The sequence below is a fragment of the Tamandua tetradactyla genome, chromosome 13 (genome assembly GCF_023851605.1).
Source record: "Tamandua tetradactyla isolate mTamTet1 chromosome 13, mTamTet1.pri, whole genome shotgun sequence".
Taxonomy (NCBI): Eukaryota; Metazoa; Chordata; class Mammalia; order Pilosa; family Myrmecophagidae; genus Tamandua; species Tamandua tetradactyla.
Window position 1 is genome coordinate 94,564,428 of NC_135339.1, and position 15,473 is coordinate 94,579,900.

At 56.1% G+C, this 15,473-nt stretch overlaps 1 protein-coding gene across 2 annotated transcripts; it reads right to left on the reverse strand.

Moving 5' to 3' along the window:
* Nucleotides 1–1,684: 1,684 nt before the first annotated feature.
* Nucleotides 1,685–14,439, reverse strand: BNIP3 (BCL2 interacting protein 3). Of its 2 annotated transcripts, none has more exons than XM_077126426.1 (6): nt 14,219–14,439; nt 5,978–6,128; nt 5,365–5,449; nt 4,247–4,353; nt 4,023–4,172; nt 1,685–2,468 (listed from the first exon to the last, which is right to left on the reverse strand). In XM_077126426.1, the coding sequence occupies exons 1-6, from the start codon at nt 14,262–14,264 to the stop codon at nt 2,423–2,425; spliced, it is 585 nt and encodes a 194-aa protein (XP_076982541.1). In that variant the 5' UTR covers nt 14,265–14,439; the 3' UTR covers nt 1,685–2,422. The 2 variants fall into 2 exon arrangements, with proteins under 2 accessions (XP_076982541.1, XP_076982542.1); XM_077126427.1 differs by lacking the exon at nt 14,219–14,439 and adding an exon at nt 11,395–12,972.
* Between the last annotated feature and the right edge of the window lie 1,034 nt (nt 14,440–15,473).

A 15,473-nucleotide genomic window follows, 5' to 3' on the forward strand; every position in this document is an offset into this window, starting at 1 on the left:
ATGTGCAGCCAGCTGGTCAGAAGTGCAGGTGGCCTGGGCCCCTGGCTTTGGGGCTGCTGTCTGAAGGGAGGTCTTGTACAGGACGCCCTGAGCCTGCAGAGTCTGGCCTGAGCCTGACACTGAGAGAATGACCTTGAACCCATTTGTGGCCGAGTATTGGAAGTGCTACAGTCACTTACAGTTGGTGTCGAGCTTTTGCAGCTCATCAGTCTGGACTCTTGGATAGCTGCTTTATTCCACAGGTTGTAATCCATTCCTGCCATCTTGCTCATCTGTCCCAGTTGTGGCCACTGGAAGTTGACCTTCAGGTTGGCTCCTGGGTCCTTTCAGTGTACTCCCTTTTTTTTTCCTTTGAGATTTTCTCCTTCATGTTTTGAGCACTTCCTACTTTCTGTCACCATGAATAGCCCAGCTTTCTTGCCATGGAATTAATCGTTTCTCCGACACACTCTGGTTCCCTTCCGTGGAGAAGGGCACTGGAAGCCACAGCTAGGACACCGGGCATGCTCACCGCTCCAGGGGCTCTGCTCTCGTCTAACAGAGCGAGGAGATGCGCGTGTGATTACACACACACCCATGTTTCCGTGTTTACCTGGGCGCACGTCTTAACTCACGAGTTAAAATCCCAGTACCAACCCAACACTCCGGGATCCAGGGCTTCCCGCAGCGGGCTCACTGGCCTCCGTGACCCACAGTGTGCTTTTTTGCTCTGTCTTGATACACAGAGCAGTTTCGGAACTGCTAGCCCATGCCCATGTGAAAAGCTCACTAGTGAGGACAGCATTTGTGTTCAGGTTTCTACTTTAACCTTTCAGCACCCAATCCAGATACTGTTTTCCAGTTATTTTGGTTCTGTTATTCCTTAGTGTATTAATGTGGTATATGAGCAGATACCTAATAGTCAATCAAGCTTACATTCCTGCAAGAAATCCTACTTGGGTCATTGGATATTATTCTATTAATGCAGAGTTGGTTTTCTTTTATAAAAGTAATAATTTGGACTTTAAAATGAATATTCATGAGTGATAATGGTCTGTATAGACACATCTTTTTCCCCCTCATTTTAATGAATAAAATGACTACTCTGGTATCTGGAATTAGACTGGTCTTGGCCTTCACATCACATCTATTACACAAAAAGCACTTAAGATCAGTACTTGCTGCTGGTTTCCCCAGCTCAACTAATGCTGTGAGTGAGAAACATCACTGGCTGTCAGGGGCCGCTGTGGCCTGGTGACAGCACACGGAGGACGGGTCTCCCCAGTCCGCAGAAGGAGCCACAGCCAGAGCCTGCTGGGATCACACAGCACCCTCCTCCCCACCATCCTGGCGTTACTCGGACAGAAAAGCACGGGAACTGACCCAGTTATTTCAGATTTGTTCTGAAGCCAAAGGGATTTAGTTGGCCGTGCTGCCCCGTGGTGTCTTTTCCTGAGCCTCAACCCCACCTGGGAGCAGGCTGGCACTGCCTCCAGGGCTCCCCAGTGAAAGAGCCTGCCACTCCAGCCCAAGGTATTCAGTTAAATGTAAACAAGGATTTAAAGGACTAAAAGGTTAGCTATAGTTAACACAACTAGATTGAATGAGGAAATGTGTACAAATGCAGCACACACACAGCAGAACGCAGAGCTGCGGCCAGCAAGACACGCCCCATGGCGCCTACCAAAGATGCAGCTACGGAGGGTGGCTTCCGGCAAAACTTTATTTTCTCTACTTCCAGTCTGAAGAGCACACACAGATGAGCTGCAGACGAGAACAAGTGGAAGCAGCCACCTTCAACAGCAAAGGGACCACCGAGCGGGTGACTCCACAGCAGGCGGCTAGCACCCTGCCGAGCACACCCTGTGTGCAGCACTGCAGAGCCCGCTGTGCCAGGGCTCTGCTTCGGACCTAAACAGCAAGCAGCACTTATGCTCACCTCACCTTCAGGAGACAGCCCGCACCCATTTAAAGGGAGCACATGACGTCTTCTACAATAGCGTAAGAATATAAGGCCACAAGATTTATTCTGGATAAGCCCCTTAATTTAGTATCAACATTATCTTAATATCAACATTAATTCTTTTGAAATATAAATGTCTCAACTGAATTAAGTATACAGATGATTGCTATTCCAGTCCTACATATATCGTGACCAGGGTATTAAAGTTTTTTATACTTAGATATTTGTCATTTCCAGAGAAAACTGGCTCCCAGATACCACAATACTCAGTCTGCCTGCCCACCGTCAACCCCAGGAGTGTGGTGACAGGTTGGCCTGGGTTCAGTGTTAGCCTTTCACACCACCAAATTAGGAACACAGCATTTACACAACAAACACCACCAGCCACGCAGCCACCCAAGGGGGAGGGTCTCTCTTCAGTTAGCCGGTGGCAGGCTTAGATGTGAGCCCCACCGTGTGAAGTCGGACTCCAGTTCTTCATCAAAAGGTGCTGGTTGAGGTGGTCAGGCGCCTTCCAATATAGATCCTTAAGGGAAAAGCAACTGGCAATTAATGTGGCCTCGTGCGCAGCCGCTGATTCCCCACCACTGCAGGCAGCCAGCTGCGGCACATGGAAGAGGGCTGGCTAATTTACACCTATTTTTAGAAATTCTGTGATGAGTATCCACAATCCTTAGTTTCCTCCTTCATTCGTATGAATGTAACGGGGAAAGTTATGATAACCTAACCAAGAAACACCCGTGCAGAGGAGCCTCCCTGCCAAGAAGCAGCTGCGACTTCGGTATGGCTGTGAGGCCACCACCCTGCCCCCGGGGCCAGCTGCTGAATGGGGCAAAGCTACCATCGACCAGCGTGAGTCTGATGATGGGGGCGCCTACACCTCAGAGGGCTCGGGGGGCTCCTGGGGAGAGGTGGGGCGAGGAGGAGGATGGGAAGATGCGCAGGGTGCGTCAGACACACAGACAGGCCAGGTGTGTGCTAGGATGGGCTCAGGCCAGGTAACGGGGCCACCAGGCTTCCAGCTCCCAGTCAGCAGAAAGGGGACAGAGGAGAAGAGGCTGCAGAGATGCGGAACGAAAGCCGAAGCAGGGGAAAGTGCAGGTGACGGGGCTCTGCCCCTGGCGGACGGGGGCTCATGCAGATGTCTACGGGTCCCACTCTGGAAAGTGCCAGCCCAGGAGAGCCAGTTTGGGTGTTACGTGTGCAAGAAACACCCAGGGTCAGAAGCAAGGGGCCAAGGAGGAACGGGTGAGGGCCATTCTGGGCACACTGCCTTTGCGGGGCCTCTGGGGTTCAGCAGCGAGGCTGGGGACCCCAACAAAGGGCGACGGCCAGGATGATCTGCTGGAGACCCACAGGTTTCCATGGTCATTCAACCTAAAATAGACCAGCTCGCACATGCCCCATCAGTGGGTCCTGGAAGAAGGGTGACCCAAGCAGACTTTTACTCCTGCCTCCTCTTTGCCTGACGGGAGCGCTTCAGCCCCAGGGTGCCCCCAAATCAGAAGCCCACACTGACACGGCAGTCTGTCCAATAAGCTGTGGCCATGCAGAGGGGCTGGGGCTGGGCTCTGGCCTTGGCTCTCCGACCTCCCATTCCACCCGCCTGGCCTCTCAGGGAGCAAAGCCCGGACCCTGGAGCCCCTGTGCGCCCCGCGACGCGAGAGTCAAGTCAAGCAGTCCTGACCCACAGCAGCCCATAAAGGCACTGCAACCGTCCAGCAGCAGGAGGCAGGGGCAGGTTACGGCATTTCCACAGCAGAAATAAGAATAAACTCCAGCTATACTCGGTATGTGAAAAGAAGCCAAACACAGGAGTCCTTATCTGCGGCCCCCCCTCCCCACCCCAGAAAGCAGAAAGGAGAGGCAGAAAGCAGCTGTGCGCTGAGAAACAGCAGGGCTGCCCTGGGATGGGACGAGGCAGGGGCGGGAAGGGGGGGCCTCTGGGCTTGAAGGTTTTCCTCCCGTTTCCTGATGTGACGGGCTCACGGGTACGGTCAGCGTGTGAAAATGCACCGGCGGCCAGTTACGAAGTGGACTTCCAGGACCCCCCCAGTGCACCAGGCCAGGAGTCACTTACCCCAACCCGATGGCCAGCAGGTGAGAGAGCAGCAGGGATGGAAGGAAAACCTTCAGAAACTCCGCAGAGAAAATGCCCCCTTTCTTCATCACACTTGTGTTCCTCATGCTGAGAGTAGCCGTGCGCCGGGGGTGTTTAAAGAGGAACTCCCTAGGGGGAGGCAATGTCGGCGTTAGCAGGTGCCTGAGCCAAGGAAGGCCCCGGGACACTGGACACAGACTCACTTGGGGGGGACGTTCTCTGGCCGACTAGACCAATCCCATATCCAATCTGAGTTTTTCTTCAGGATGCTTTCGACTTCTTTCCTTCTCTCAATATAATCTTCCTCAGACTAAGATAAAGCAAGCATCCATTAGAAGGCGATGAGTGTCCCACCCCACCAGAAGGCACCGGCTTCGCGCCAGACCACTGGCTGCAAGCTGACCCAGGGAGCAGGGCCTCTGGGGGGGATCAGGGGCTTCCAGGAACGCCCCACCAAGGTGCTCAGGCTGGTCTTGATGGGACCGAGAGCTAAAGCATGACACCAAGGAGGCCGTGTGGGGTGAGGACAAAAGTGGCCACACAGACGCTGGTTGCAGGGCCGCTTAACAAGAGCAGGGCAGAAAGCCCTGTCTCCCAGGAGTGCGGCCAAGAGAGGGAGGTGCTGTGCAGCAGGCACGTGACGAGGGGCGCTTCCAGGGTGCACGCGAGGGGAAGGGTGGACATTTATGAACACCCATGACCCCAGCTACCTTAACATGTTTTGACAGACTAAATGTAACATGAGTTAAAAGGGACTTTAGAAAGTTCAGCTTAGTACAGGTGTTGCTTTCACACTTTCAAAATTCGGTACCTCAGCACCTAATTACTTTTGAAGTCAGAAAAAAAAGAGTGATAATATTGGAGACATTTGAGAATGCAGCACCAGAGCCAATCGACGTCGGGCTCGCCAGTGCAGGACGTGAAGTCCGCTCCCTGCCACAGGCTACCGCGGCCCAGTGGTGCCCCCGAGGCAGCAAGGACGGAGCTCTGCTACAGAGACACTTCCAACGGGAGCCCAGGCAAGGCCAAGCTGTGCCCACAATCCCATGGCAATCAGCAGCACCCAGGGCACCAGGCCCTGGGCAGCCAAGGAGGCCGGGAGCAACAGCGGCCACCGCGGGGACCGGCCTTCACCAGCCTGGGGCCACAGAGGAGAGGCTGAGTGAAGATTAGAAAAAGGGTCCCAGGGAGCCAGGGCTCAGCCATGGGCTCCCCGCCCCACCCCACCACCCACCACCCAAAAGCCAGGTTTTTCTCCACGCAGTTCCATTCGAAACACCCTCATTTATTGTGAACGCACAGCGCAGCCTCCGCGGCTTACCTGGGAGCTGTTCTTCTCCCCAAGACTCTGGGTGTCTGCTTCAGAAGCCCTGTGCGCGTCCTGCGGGGTCTGTGAGCGGGGCGGGCTTGTCACGTGGGAGGAAGGGGAGACAGAGGGGCACGTCAGCATGCCTTCTAGAAGCCCAGAAGGCAGGGACGCCTCTCCTCGGTGAAGATGGAAGGTCCCCCCGGTGTCTCTTCCCTCCTGTTCTGACAATTCTGGTCTTCTCAGCCCTGGAAGCGGGTCAGGCACGGGATCCCCTGCCAGCCGCTGGCCTTCTCACCCACCTCCAGCTCCACAGCCCATCAGCCACCCCACCTTCACACCACTCTAAGTGACCAGGAGCTTGCCCACAGCTTCATGTGCTGAGCCAAAGACCGATCTACAATGCGGGTTGCGGGGCAGGGGCCTGGTCCTGTGTGCTCCCCAGTTTCCCAAGGTTCCTCCAGACTCATCCCCTAGGCCAGTGCCTCCGATCAAAGGGCAAGGGTCCCTCTGTGCAAGGAGGGCCAGAGAAGTCCTATGCTGACAAGGAATGTCCCTTACTCCAGCACAGCAGCCGCTGCTCCCCTGGGGAGGGCAGCCCCGTGAGACACACTCTACTTGACCCTACCTGTCACAGTGAGAGCTCTTGGAGCTGCTCCGGCCAGACTCATGCTGGGCGTCCAGCAAGATTTTCTCCATGTCACCATTATAAACAGACATTGAGGCTGGAACCCCACTCCCGTTTCCATTATTGCTGAAGTGCAGTTCCACCCAGGAGCCTGTTGGGGACAAAACCAAAGACAGCTGGAGTTCTGACCCACTCTTGGACTTCGGTCCTAACACACACCCAGCTCGCCCTGCAACTCCGAGAGGCCCTCATGGGAAGACACACAGGGAACCGCCCCTTGGGACGGCGTGCAGTACCTGCTGCCGCCCACTTCTGGGCACCAGGGCAAGGCCTCTAGGGCAGAGAGAATTCCTCTGCTTACCTTGTGCCAGCCCTTGACACCAACCAGATGCTCAGAGCCCCCAAGCTGGTTGGAACCCAGTGAGCCCAAGGGTCTTCCTGCACCAATGCTTAGAAACAGCTGACGGTAGCAAAAGCTTGCGGGATTAAAAATGCCCACTTCCAGGCAAGCCGCACATACTGACCCCAAAGCCCGAGAAGACACACATTTATGACTGCAATTCTATTCTTACTTGGATGGGACGCCAGATTAATCCCTTTCTGAATCAAACAGAGGCAATTTCTGATTGACCTGAAATCACTAAGTTGACTCTCCAGAGTAGTGTGTCACTCAGCCAAGCTTTCCCGGGGAGACCTGCATTTGCTATGGCTTATATTAAAAACCGATACCTGTCATCACATATTCCAAAAACTCTATACACACAGAATCATAGATTAGGGATTTTCTTTGAGCACCAGGCCACCTGCTTATCAAAATAAAAGCATATAAATGTCACCCCTCCCGACCCTAGCAATTAAAGCCATTATTTTAAGGCAGGCTTTATCTGCCCCCAGCCCCACTCTCTGGAGTTAATTTGATGATAAGTGCACTCCAACTCAGCAACTGACTTTGGGACATAAACTGCACTGCACAAACTATGCGGAAGGCTGGCATCCAGAATGAGTCCCCAAGGACAGGAAAGCGGCTGGGGAGAGAGGGGAGGCGGGACACCTTCTCACATGGACCCCAAGCTATGGGGGAGCAGGGTGGTGACACCACACCCCATAGGGGCAGGCTGGGCGAGAGGGGCATGGACTCATGCAGGCAGGGATGAGGGGACTGAAGGAGGAGAACAATTCTGGTATGAAGGGAGAGAGCAGGAGGTTCCCACAAGCAGGAAGATGCACGCCCTCCAGAGAGCGCGAGGCTCAGCGGTTGGAGTTCCACAGTGAGGGTCGGGGGCGGTGACCATAAAGCACAAGGGGTTTAGGCTTCACGCCATGGCGAGAGGGCTGCCAATGTCAGCGGGATTCCCCCAGGGTGCTGCACACAGCTGTTTTTTTATGTTTGTTTCCGCAAAGAATTTTACTGCGTGCTTTACTGAATCTCCATTAGGTATTCAGGTTGTGCCCAGGTTTGGAGCTGCTCCAGGGACAATTCAGTCCAGGTTCCTGTAGTGGCTCCTGCTGGGCATGTGCGCACCCCTTCGTGCGGCTGCACTCGCGGGAACCGAGGGGCTGGCAGGGCCCACTGCTCTGGAGGCTCTAGGGCACCCAGCTCCCGAGCCTGCAGGGCCTGTGCTCCTGGCTGCACAGCTGCGGTCTCTGCCTCCTCTTCACAACCCTTTCTGCTCACTGCGCACGGTGTGGCCCCACAGGACACGCCCACAGCGTTTAGGGCCCCAGAAGACTCAGGGCCACCGCCTCTCAGATCCTCGACATCTGCACAGTCCCCTCCTGCCTCAGGTGCCAGGATCTGGCAGGTATTTGGGGCGGGGCTACTGGACCTGCACAGGTTTCCAATGCACACAAAGCCAGGGCTGAGGTCGCTGGATGACAGGCAACATCTCCACAGCCAACGTCAGCATTTCTCCAACTTCTGACGAGGCTGAGCACTTCCGCACATTGACAGGCCACTTGGGAATCATCTTTTGTGAATTGACTGTTCAAATCTCTTACCCTTTTCTCTACTAAGTTGTTGGTCTCCCGCTTACTGATTTGTATTTCTATATTCTAGACACAGTTCTAGGAGTCACAAATAACTAACTCTGTGACTTACCTTTTCATTCTCTTAGTAATGTCTCAACACTGATCTTAATTCAGTTCAAGCCCATCAGCTCCTTTTCGTTTAAATGCTTTTTTGGTCTTATTTAAGCAATCTTGTGCCAAAATGAGATCACAAAGATATGCTACTATAATATTATTTTCAAAAAAGCAACACTGTTTTGACTTACACTTTTAGACCTAAAATTTGCCTGGAATTGGTTTTTGTGAATGACCACAAACAGCTCCAGCTTCTCCATATGGAGCACTGCCTCCCCAGCACCATTTACAGAAACCCTCTTTTCTCCTCTGTTCTGGGGTGCCTCCCATGCCATATCTTAGGCATGCTTACATGCATAGGCCTGTTTCGGGGCTCAGAATGGTTTCTCTATTGTGTATCATAGGCCTATTTATCCACACAGATCGGTTTAGTTAAAAGACCACTCTGGCAGTGAATGGAGGATGGACTGCAGCAGAAGGAGGGAGAAGGCAGAATACAAAAGGCCAGAAATTTAAGTACTAGAAAAACACAATCAACTCATTTTGTAGTCACTGTAATTTTACTAAGTACAATAATAATTACCCTGAGCACTACTCTGTCCTTAAATCAGCATGGCTCTCTACAGCACCTGCAATTAGGGGAAAAAAGGAGCCAAACATTCTTCACTCCACATGTGAGCTGAAAGTAAAGGCAGGTGGGCTTCTCCGGAGGCTGGGCCTGGCCTCAGCAGGCCACGTGTCACGGAATCTGCCATGTTAATCAGAAAAAAAGCAAGTCCCAGGCCTGCAAACCCAATGTGGACCTGCAGCGGGCAGCAACAGCCCTTTGTTGCCTGCTAACAAAATGTCCACGCTCAGGTGTCCAGTGAATGCATGGTTTTCCTTCTTAACCTGCACAGGCACATCACAAACGCACAGAAGGCCAGTGTTTGTTTGGAAACCTGGAGTTCCCAGGATGAGAAAAGCCCAGGCCACCAGCCTGTGCCCACCCACAGAGACTAAAATGCTCCCCATCTGTTTACACACAAAGCCACTCCTATAGCCGCTCTGACAGCATGTCCACCCAGGCTGCGGGCCCTATTTCCATGGGCTGACCCTCCGAAGGCTGAAGCCTCGTCCTAAACACCTGCCCTCCTTCTCGGGCTTCCAGATGACACTCAGCCAGCCCCAGCCCCATAGCCTGAAACAGTAACAGACCCTTGCCTTGGGCACAGTTCCATTTTTTTAAGGCTCAATCCACATTATTGAGATTCCAAGCCTGGCTCAATTTAATTGACTAAACTACAGCACCCCCAGATCTCTCAGGATGCCTGACGCATGGAGAGTTTGGGGCGCTCCAGCCCCATTAAGAGTCCCAAGCATCTTTGAGAGAGGAAAGAATCCCATGCTGGGTTGTCTACAGCCAAAAGCTTTGGGTCCAAATGCTTTATTCCAAAGAATGATTTACTAAGGAACCAGAGTTTTATTATTAACCCACCACATCTGAGTACAGAAAGTATGCTTCCTGGAAAACGTGTGTTCTTATGCTGCTAATATCTCGCAATTATTAAGATCATTCATCTTTTTAAGAAAGATAAGTGTTAAGGTTGCTTAGCACCCCTAGAAAACTTCTTCGTAATTTATTTCAAGAGGCTGGTACAATTCAACCCTAGAAAGGAAAAGATGATGGTGTTGCTTTTCCCGGGCAAGCCCTCATTTCTGGTTTATTTTATGTCCCTCTCCTTGTCTTCCCTTGGCTCCCCTCACCTACTTCTAATTTGCATTTCTAACACAGTCATGAGGCCAGTGAGTCTTAAACCCACCCGAGCAAGGCAGCTGGGAATCAGTGCAAAGCCGACCTGAGCTGTGGACAGCTGGGTGAGATACAAAAGGAAAGTGACCAGCGGGGAGGGGGTGCCCGAGAGACCCAGAGCCTCTGTCTGGACGACGGAGAAGTGTGGACAACAGGTGGTGGTGGTCCACCTTCCTGAATGTGATTCACGGCACTAAATTTAGTGCTTTAAAGTGGTAAAAATAAGAAATGTGCTGTGCACACGTTACCACGATAAAACTTACCTATTTTTTCCAATACTTTTGGGTTCACAACCCATCTCTTAGTTTCCATTAATTCCCTCATCTGTTTTATATACATATAACCTCACCTGACCTCAAGCTTCACTCAGTGCCCCAAGCAGCTTGCGCTCTAGCGCGGCAGCCACAGGGCCACCTGCCGGGGCAAAGGCTCTCCCCTCCTGCTCCCGGCACAGGCCGCGACCTGCCCGCGGCGACAGAGCCCTGCAAGGCGCATCCACACGAGGCCCTACCCCAGGCCCAGGGCGGGTGCAGGCAGGTCAGTTTGGAGAGCTGGGCGGAAACCCAGGCAAGTCTGCTTTGAAAAGCTCTATGGTGAGGACATCCAGGCAGGGTTGGAACCACAGGCAAGCACACAAGTAGTTCACCAGGCGGGGGACACACATGAGAGCAGAGGTTCGTATGAGCGGCCGCTGCTGCAGAGAGGACAAGCTTGAGACAGGCAGAGCTGCTAAGCTGGAGGGAGATAAAGGCCCCTGTGCGAGCGGGGCCTCCTCTCCGGGAGAGGCGAGCTGCGAGGAATCACAGTCTTCTCATTTCAGAGCTTCTCAAGTGAGCTGGGAGAGGAGCACAAGAGACTTAAAAGTCAACAGCATGGCTGAGGCAGCGTCCAGCTGCCCGCTGGAGGGGACGGGCTGGGGCGGAGTCTCGGCCCCTCGCAGTGGCACTCTTTCAGACCCAGAGCATCCCACCAGCACCTACCAGAGCCACACCTTTCCCTTCATGGTGTTGCCTGCCCTGTCTTCTGAAAACTTCCTTCTAGGTTTGTTTTCCCCTTAGCCTCAGGGCTTCATTTTAACCACCTCATAAAACGAAGGGGCTGGACTACACTACAGACACCTGAAGCCCCTTCTGTTCTCACACTGCAGGATGCTACACCCTCCAGAAGAAATCCAAGTATAGCTCTCTTCACTGGTTTCACCCTTGGCGGGTGGTTTATGGCAAGAGAACCGCCTGACCAGCTGCAGCAGTAAGTGGCAAGCGAGCTCCTAATTCTGCTTTCTCAGAGCACACTGCCCAGCTCTCCGGAGAACTGGTGCCATCAGCTCTGCCCTGGAGAATGGGTCATCCCAGGAGGGAAGTCAGGCACACCCCATCCAGCGCTGCCAGAGCACGACCTTATCCCGAAAGCCAATCTCCTGCCTGCATCTGAGCAGTAGAATAGCTAAAGAGAAAAGGAACGGCAAATACAAGCATCCCACCTGTCAACAGCTTTAACCAGAAAGGACCGGGTAGCAAAAGGGGAGCAGAATCAGTTTTGCTACCTGCTAACTCTTCTGCAAGCATCTGGTCACACAGCCTGCTGCCCTTCCCACGGGCTCCGGCTACCAGGGCCTCCTCGGGCCTCCATTCAGAGGTAAACAAGGGAGAATCAACTCAGAGCGGAGCTGTGCAAGCCAAGTGCAGATTCACAGTCTCGGGGCAGCTGGGCGGTCCCATGTGACCGGAGTGGCAGCTCCCGGCGGGGCTGGGCAGGGAGCGTGCTCCGCTGCACGTACAGTCAGAGGGCGGCCCAGGGAATCCTCAATGCGAGTTTCCACTCTGCGGGTAACCATCTTTTTATAGAAGAAGCAAAACAGAAAAACAAAAACCTTTCAATTCCTGAGCTGGCAGTCTTGTGTGGCCAGTGACTCAGCAATTTGGGTTCTAAACCAAGGAGGGAGGAGCTGATGGGCTCCCCTCCAGAGGACCCCAAACTCTGCTCCAAAGACCCTCAACTTGAGGCTTAATGTCTGAACCAAGAGGTAAAATAAGCAGTACTGGAAATAAAGGAGTGTGTTCATTAGAAAAAGGGTGATTTTAAGGCAAAGGACTTATAAAACATTCCATGGATCTTACTCCATGACAAAAAGAAAGAAAAACCTCCCTTAATCTATTTCAAATGGGGGAATGAGTCCATGCTAAAAAAGACCCGAACTACAGGAGTTTAAAATATGTGGTTGTAGCTTTTAAGTACATATACAATACAATAAAAAAGATTTAGTTTAGGCTAACTAAATCTTACCTTGAAAAACAATTTAACAACAGGCAGCTTTCTAATACAGCCGAAGAGTCCAAGGACTTCAACCACCTTAGTGAAGGCTGCAAATGCACTCTCAAAGGGCTCAACAGTCCTCTCCAGAGCTTATTTACACGCTCACTTTGCTTGGCGAACTCTTGCTTCAGAGAGGACAAAAGTCAGCAGTGGCCAGGCTCCTTACCCACCCCCTGGGCCCGGGCTGTGTCAGTGAGGCCAAAGGAAAAAGCCAGGTGTGCCAGGCATTCCTGTGCGGGCAGACCCACCCAGGGGGGCTGAGCCTAGGCCCCCCTTAGCTGCGGGGAGCCCTGGTTTCCTGCTGGGGGGGAGGGGTGCCCTGGGCGCACAGGGCCAGGCTCCAGGGCTGGGGCTCCTGCCGCCTCTGAAACGCCAAGGAGCTGGGGCAGAACAGCGTCCTTCTTCTTGTACTTTTCTGACCCCTAAGTCAACTTTTACACTGTTTTCACGATGACCCTCCAGGAGAAATGGAACACCAACCTTAAAAATAAAACTGACTGCATGCCTGTATCATTTTTCAAATGTTCATTTCCTGAAAAAAAGGAGCACTATATAATATTGGTAAACACCCTTCCCCCTTTCCTTCCTTCCTCTTTTAGGAAAAAAAAGATGGTCGCTAAGATACAAATGTTAATCGTTAAAAACTAAAAACCATAAAATTCAATTTGCAGTATTTGTTTGCTGAAATCAATACTGGCCAAACCACAGAAAATGCAAGAAAACTCGAAAGGTTCTACTGCGACGTGAGGTTTAAGCTGCTACAAGGAATAATTCAGGCGGGCCAGCTGTAGGCGGTGTCCGGCACCCGCAGCCTCTGCCCAGGGGCTCCGCGGACAGTGGGCCTGGCGGGAGGCACTTCTGCCCAGGCAGCGCACTCTTGGGGGACACCTCCTTCACGCTGCCCACTGCCCAGCCCCGGCGGGGAAGGCCCACACTGCAGCGGTTTCGACAAGAAGGTGTCTTTTTAAATAGCCTTTTACACATTTGGAATTGGGGACGACAGGCTGACACGGCGCCTCTCACCACAGCACCCCTTCCGGAATCGGAATGACTTCGGCTGGTTCATCGGCGCCCCGAGAAGGCCAAGCCCACTCCACCCCACCCGAACCCTACGAGCAGCAGACCACAGCGCTGCCCAGGCTACTTCCTAAAACACTGCAACAATAAACTGTGAATTTATCCACGGCCAACTGCTCCTTCACAGACTTCCTCAAGATGGGACTGCGCCCCGATTTCCCGTCACCTCTGCCCTGCCCCGAAAAACCATGTGCCGGGGCTTTCCCTTTAGGACCCCTTAGTCCAGGGGCAAGTTAACCCTTCAACTGCGCACAGTTTAACTCTTGCCAACAGCCGAGCCCCCCCCCAGGTCCTCCTCCCGGGGGGAAGCGCTGCTGCTCAGCGGCCGCCCCCGGCTCGGCCCCCACTGCTGCCCCGACCCTCGGCCTCCCCAAGGCCCCCAGGCCTCCCCTGCCTTCACGGCTTCCTCAACCCCCTCGGCCTCCCCCAGCCACCCCGACCCCCGGCCACCCCCGGCCACCCCGACCCCCGGCCGCCCCCGGGCCCTCGGCCTCTCCCGGCCACCCCACCCCCCGGGCCGCCCCCGGGCCCTCGGCCTCTCCCGGCCACCCCACCCCCCGGGCCGCCCCCGGGCCCTCGGCCTCTCCCGGCCACCCCGACCCCCTGGCCACCCCAACCCCCGGGCCGCCCCCGACCCCCGGCCACCCCCGGCCACCCCGACCCCCGGCCGCCCCCGGGCCCTCGGCCTCTCCCGGCCACCCCACCCCCCGGGCCGCCCCCGGGCCCTCGGCCTCTCCCGGCCACCCCACCCCCCGGGCCGCCCCCGGGCCCTCGGCCTCTCCCGGCCACCCCGACCCCCTGGCCACCCCAACCCCCGGGCCGCCCCCGACCCCCGGCCACCCCCGGCCACCCCGACCCCCGGCCACCCCGCCCCCCGGGCCGCCCCCGGGCCCTCGGCCTCCCCCGGGCCCCCGGCCTCCCCTGGCCGCGCCCGCCCCCCGGCCGCCCCCGGCTCCGCGACCCGCGCCCGGCCTTACCCTGCAGGTTCTCCTCCTGCAGCGCGGGGGCCCCGCTCAGCGACATGACTCCGGAGGGAGATTGCGGCCGCGGGGTCTGCGGGGCGGGGGCGCGTCCGAGCGGTTCGGGGAGAGCGCGGGCAGAGCGGGCAGAGGAGACAGCGCGCAGGCCCAGCTCCGCCGTCCGAGCCCCGACTGACCGCTCCGGGCCGGGGCGCGACGTGGGCTCCGCGACGGCGTCGCCCATTGGCCGCGGGCGGGACCTTTGCGCGTGCGCGGGGTCGCGGGGCGCGTGCGGCGCGTGCGGCGCGGCCGGGGGGCGGGGGGCGGGGGGGCCCGAGGGCGGAGGGGGCGGGGCGGGGCCGAGGGCGGAGGGGGCGGGGCGGGGCCGAGGGCGGAGGGGGCGGGGCCGAGGGCGGAGGGGGCGGGGCGAGGCTGAGGGGGCGGGGCGGGGCGAGGGCGGAGGGGGCGGGGCGAGGCTTTCTCGGGCTTCCCCGGGTGCCGCGGTCTAGGCGGGGGCGGGGCGGCCGCGGGGCCTGTGTGCGGCCCGCGATGGAACCTAGTGCCGCGAGCTGCGTGGCCGAGGGCCTGGGGGTCTGGGGCGCATGGAGGCCGGGGAAACTGAGGTGCGCTAGGCCCAGCAGCTGCTCAGTCACGGAAACTGGAGAGGCGCGGCTGCCGCGGAGCTTCGCGGCCCTCTCGGGGCGGTAACCCAGCCCTCCTTCCGCAGGCGATGCAGACCTGGAGGCGGCGGCGCGCGGCTGGCTGCGGCTCTCAGGAGGAAACCCTTTTCTGTTTAATGTGGTCTGAACCCGAACCCGAACACACTCAAAGACAGGTCTGGGCAAGCAGGAAGCAGGGCCACCGGCTCCAGGGCGGCTGCGCCTCTGGGCGTCCCGCTCTCCTCCCTTACCCCCACAATAGAACCCCGGCAGGGCTTCCAGGTGGAGGTGGCTGCTGTGCACTTAGAGACCCAAACTATGTGGCGCCTTCCGGAAGGCTGCACCTTCGCTCCTCTGTGTGGGAATGCCGCCTGGGGAACCTCACCCACTGGGGGACTGGGGAGGCTGAGGGGTTCAGCCTGGCCAGGAACTGGGAGCCCAAGTCCCACTGGCGGCCCTGACGTTGCGCCCCTCCACCTCTTCCTGCCCTCTGGGAGCCACTTGTGTCCACTCCAAGGCAGTGCCCCAGCCAGGCTCCTTTACAGGCTGCCCGCACGCTCAGGAGTCGTCATCCTTTCTCACCTTTCACCTCAAATTGCGGTTGACACCCTAGG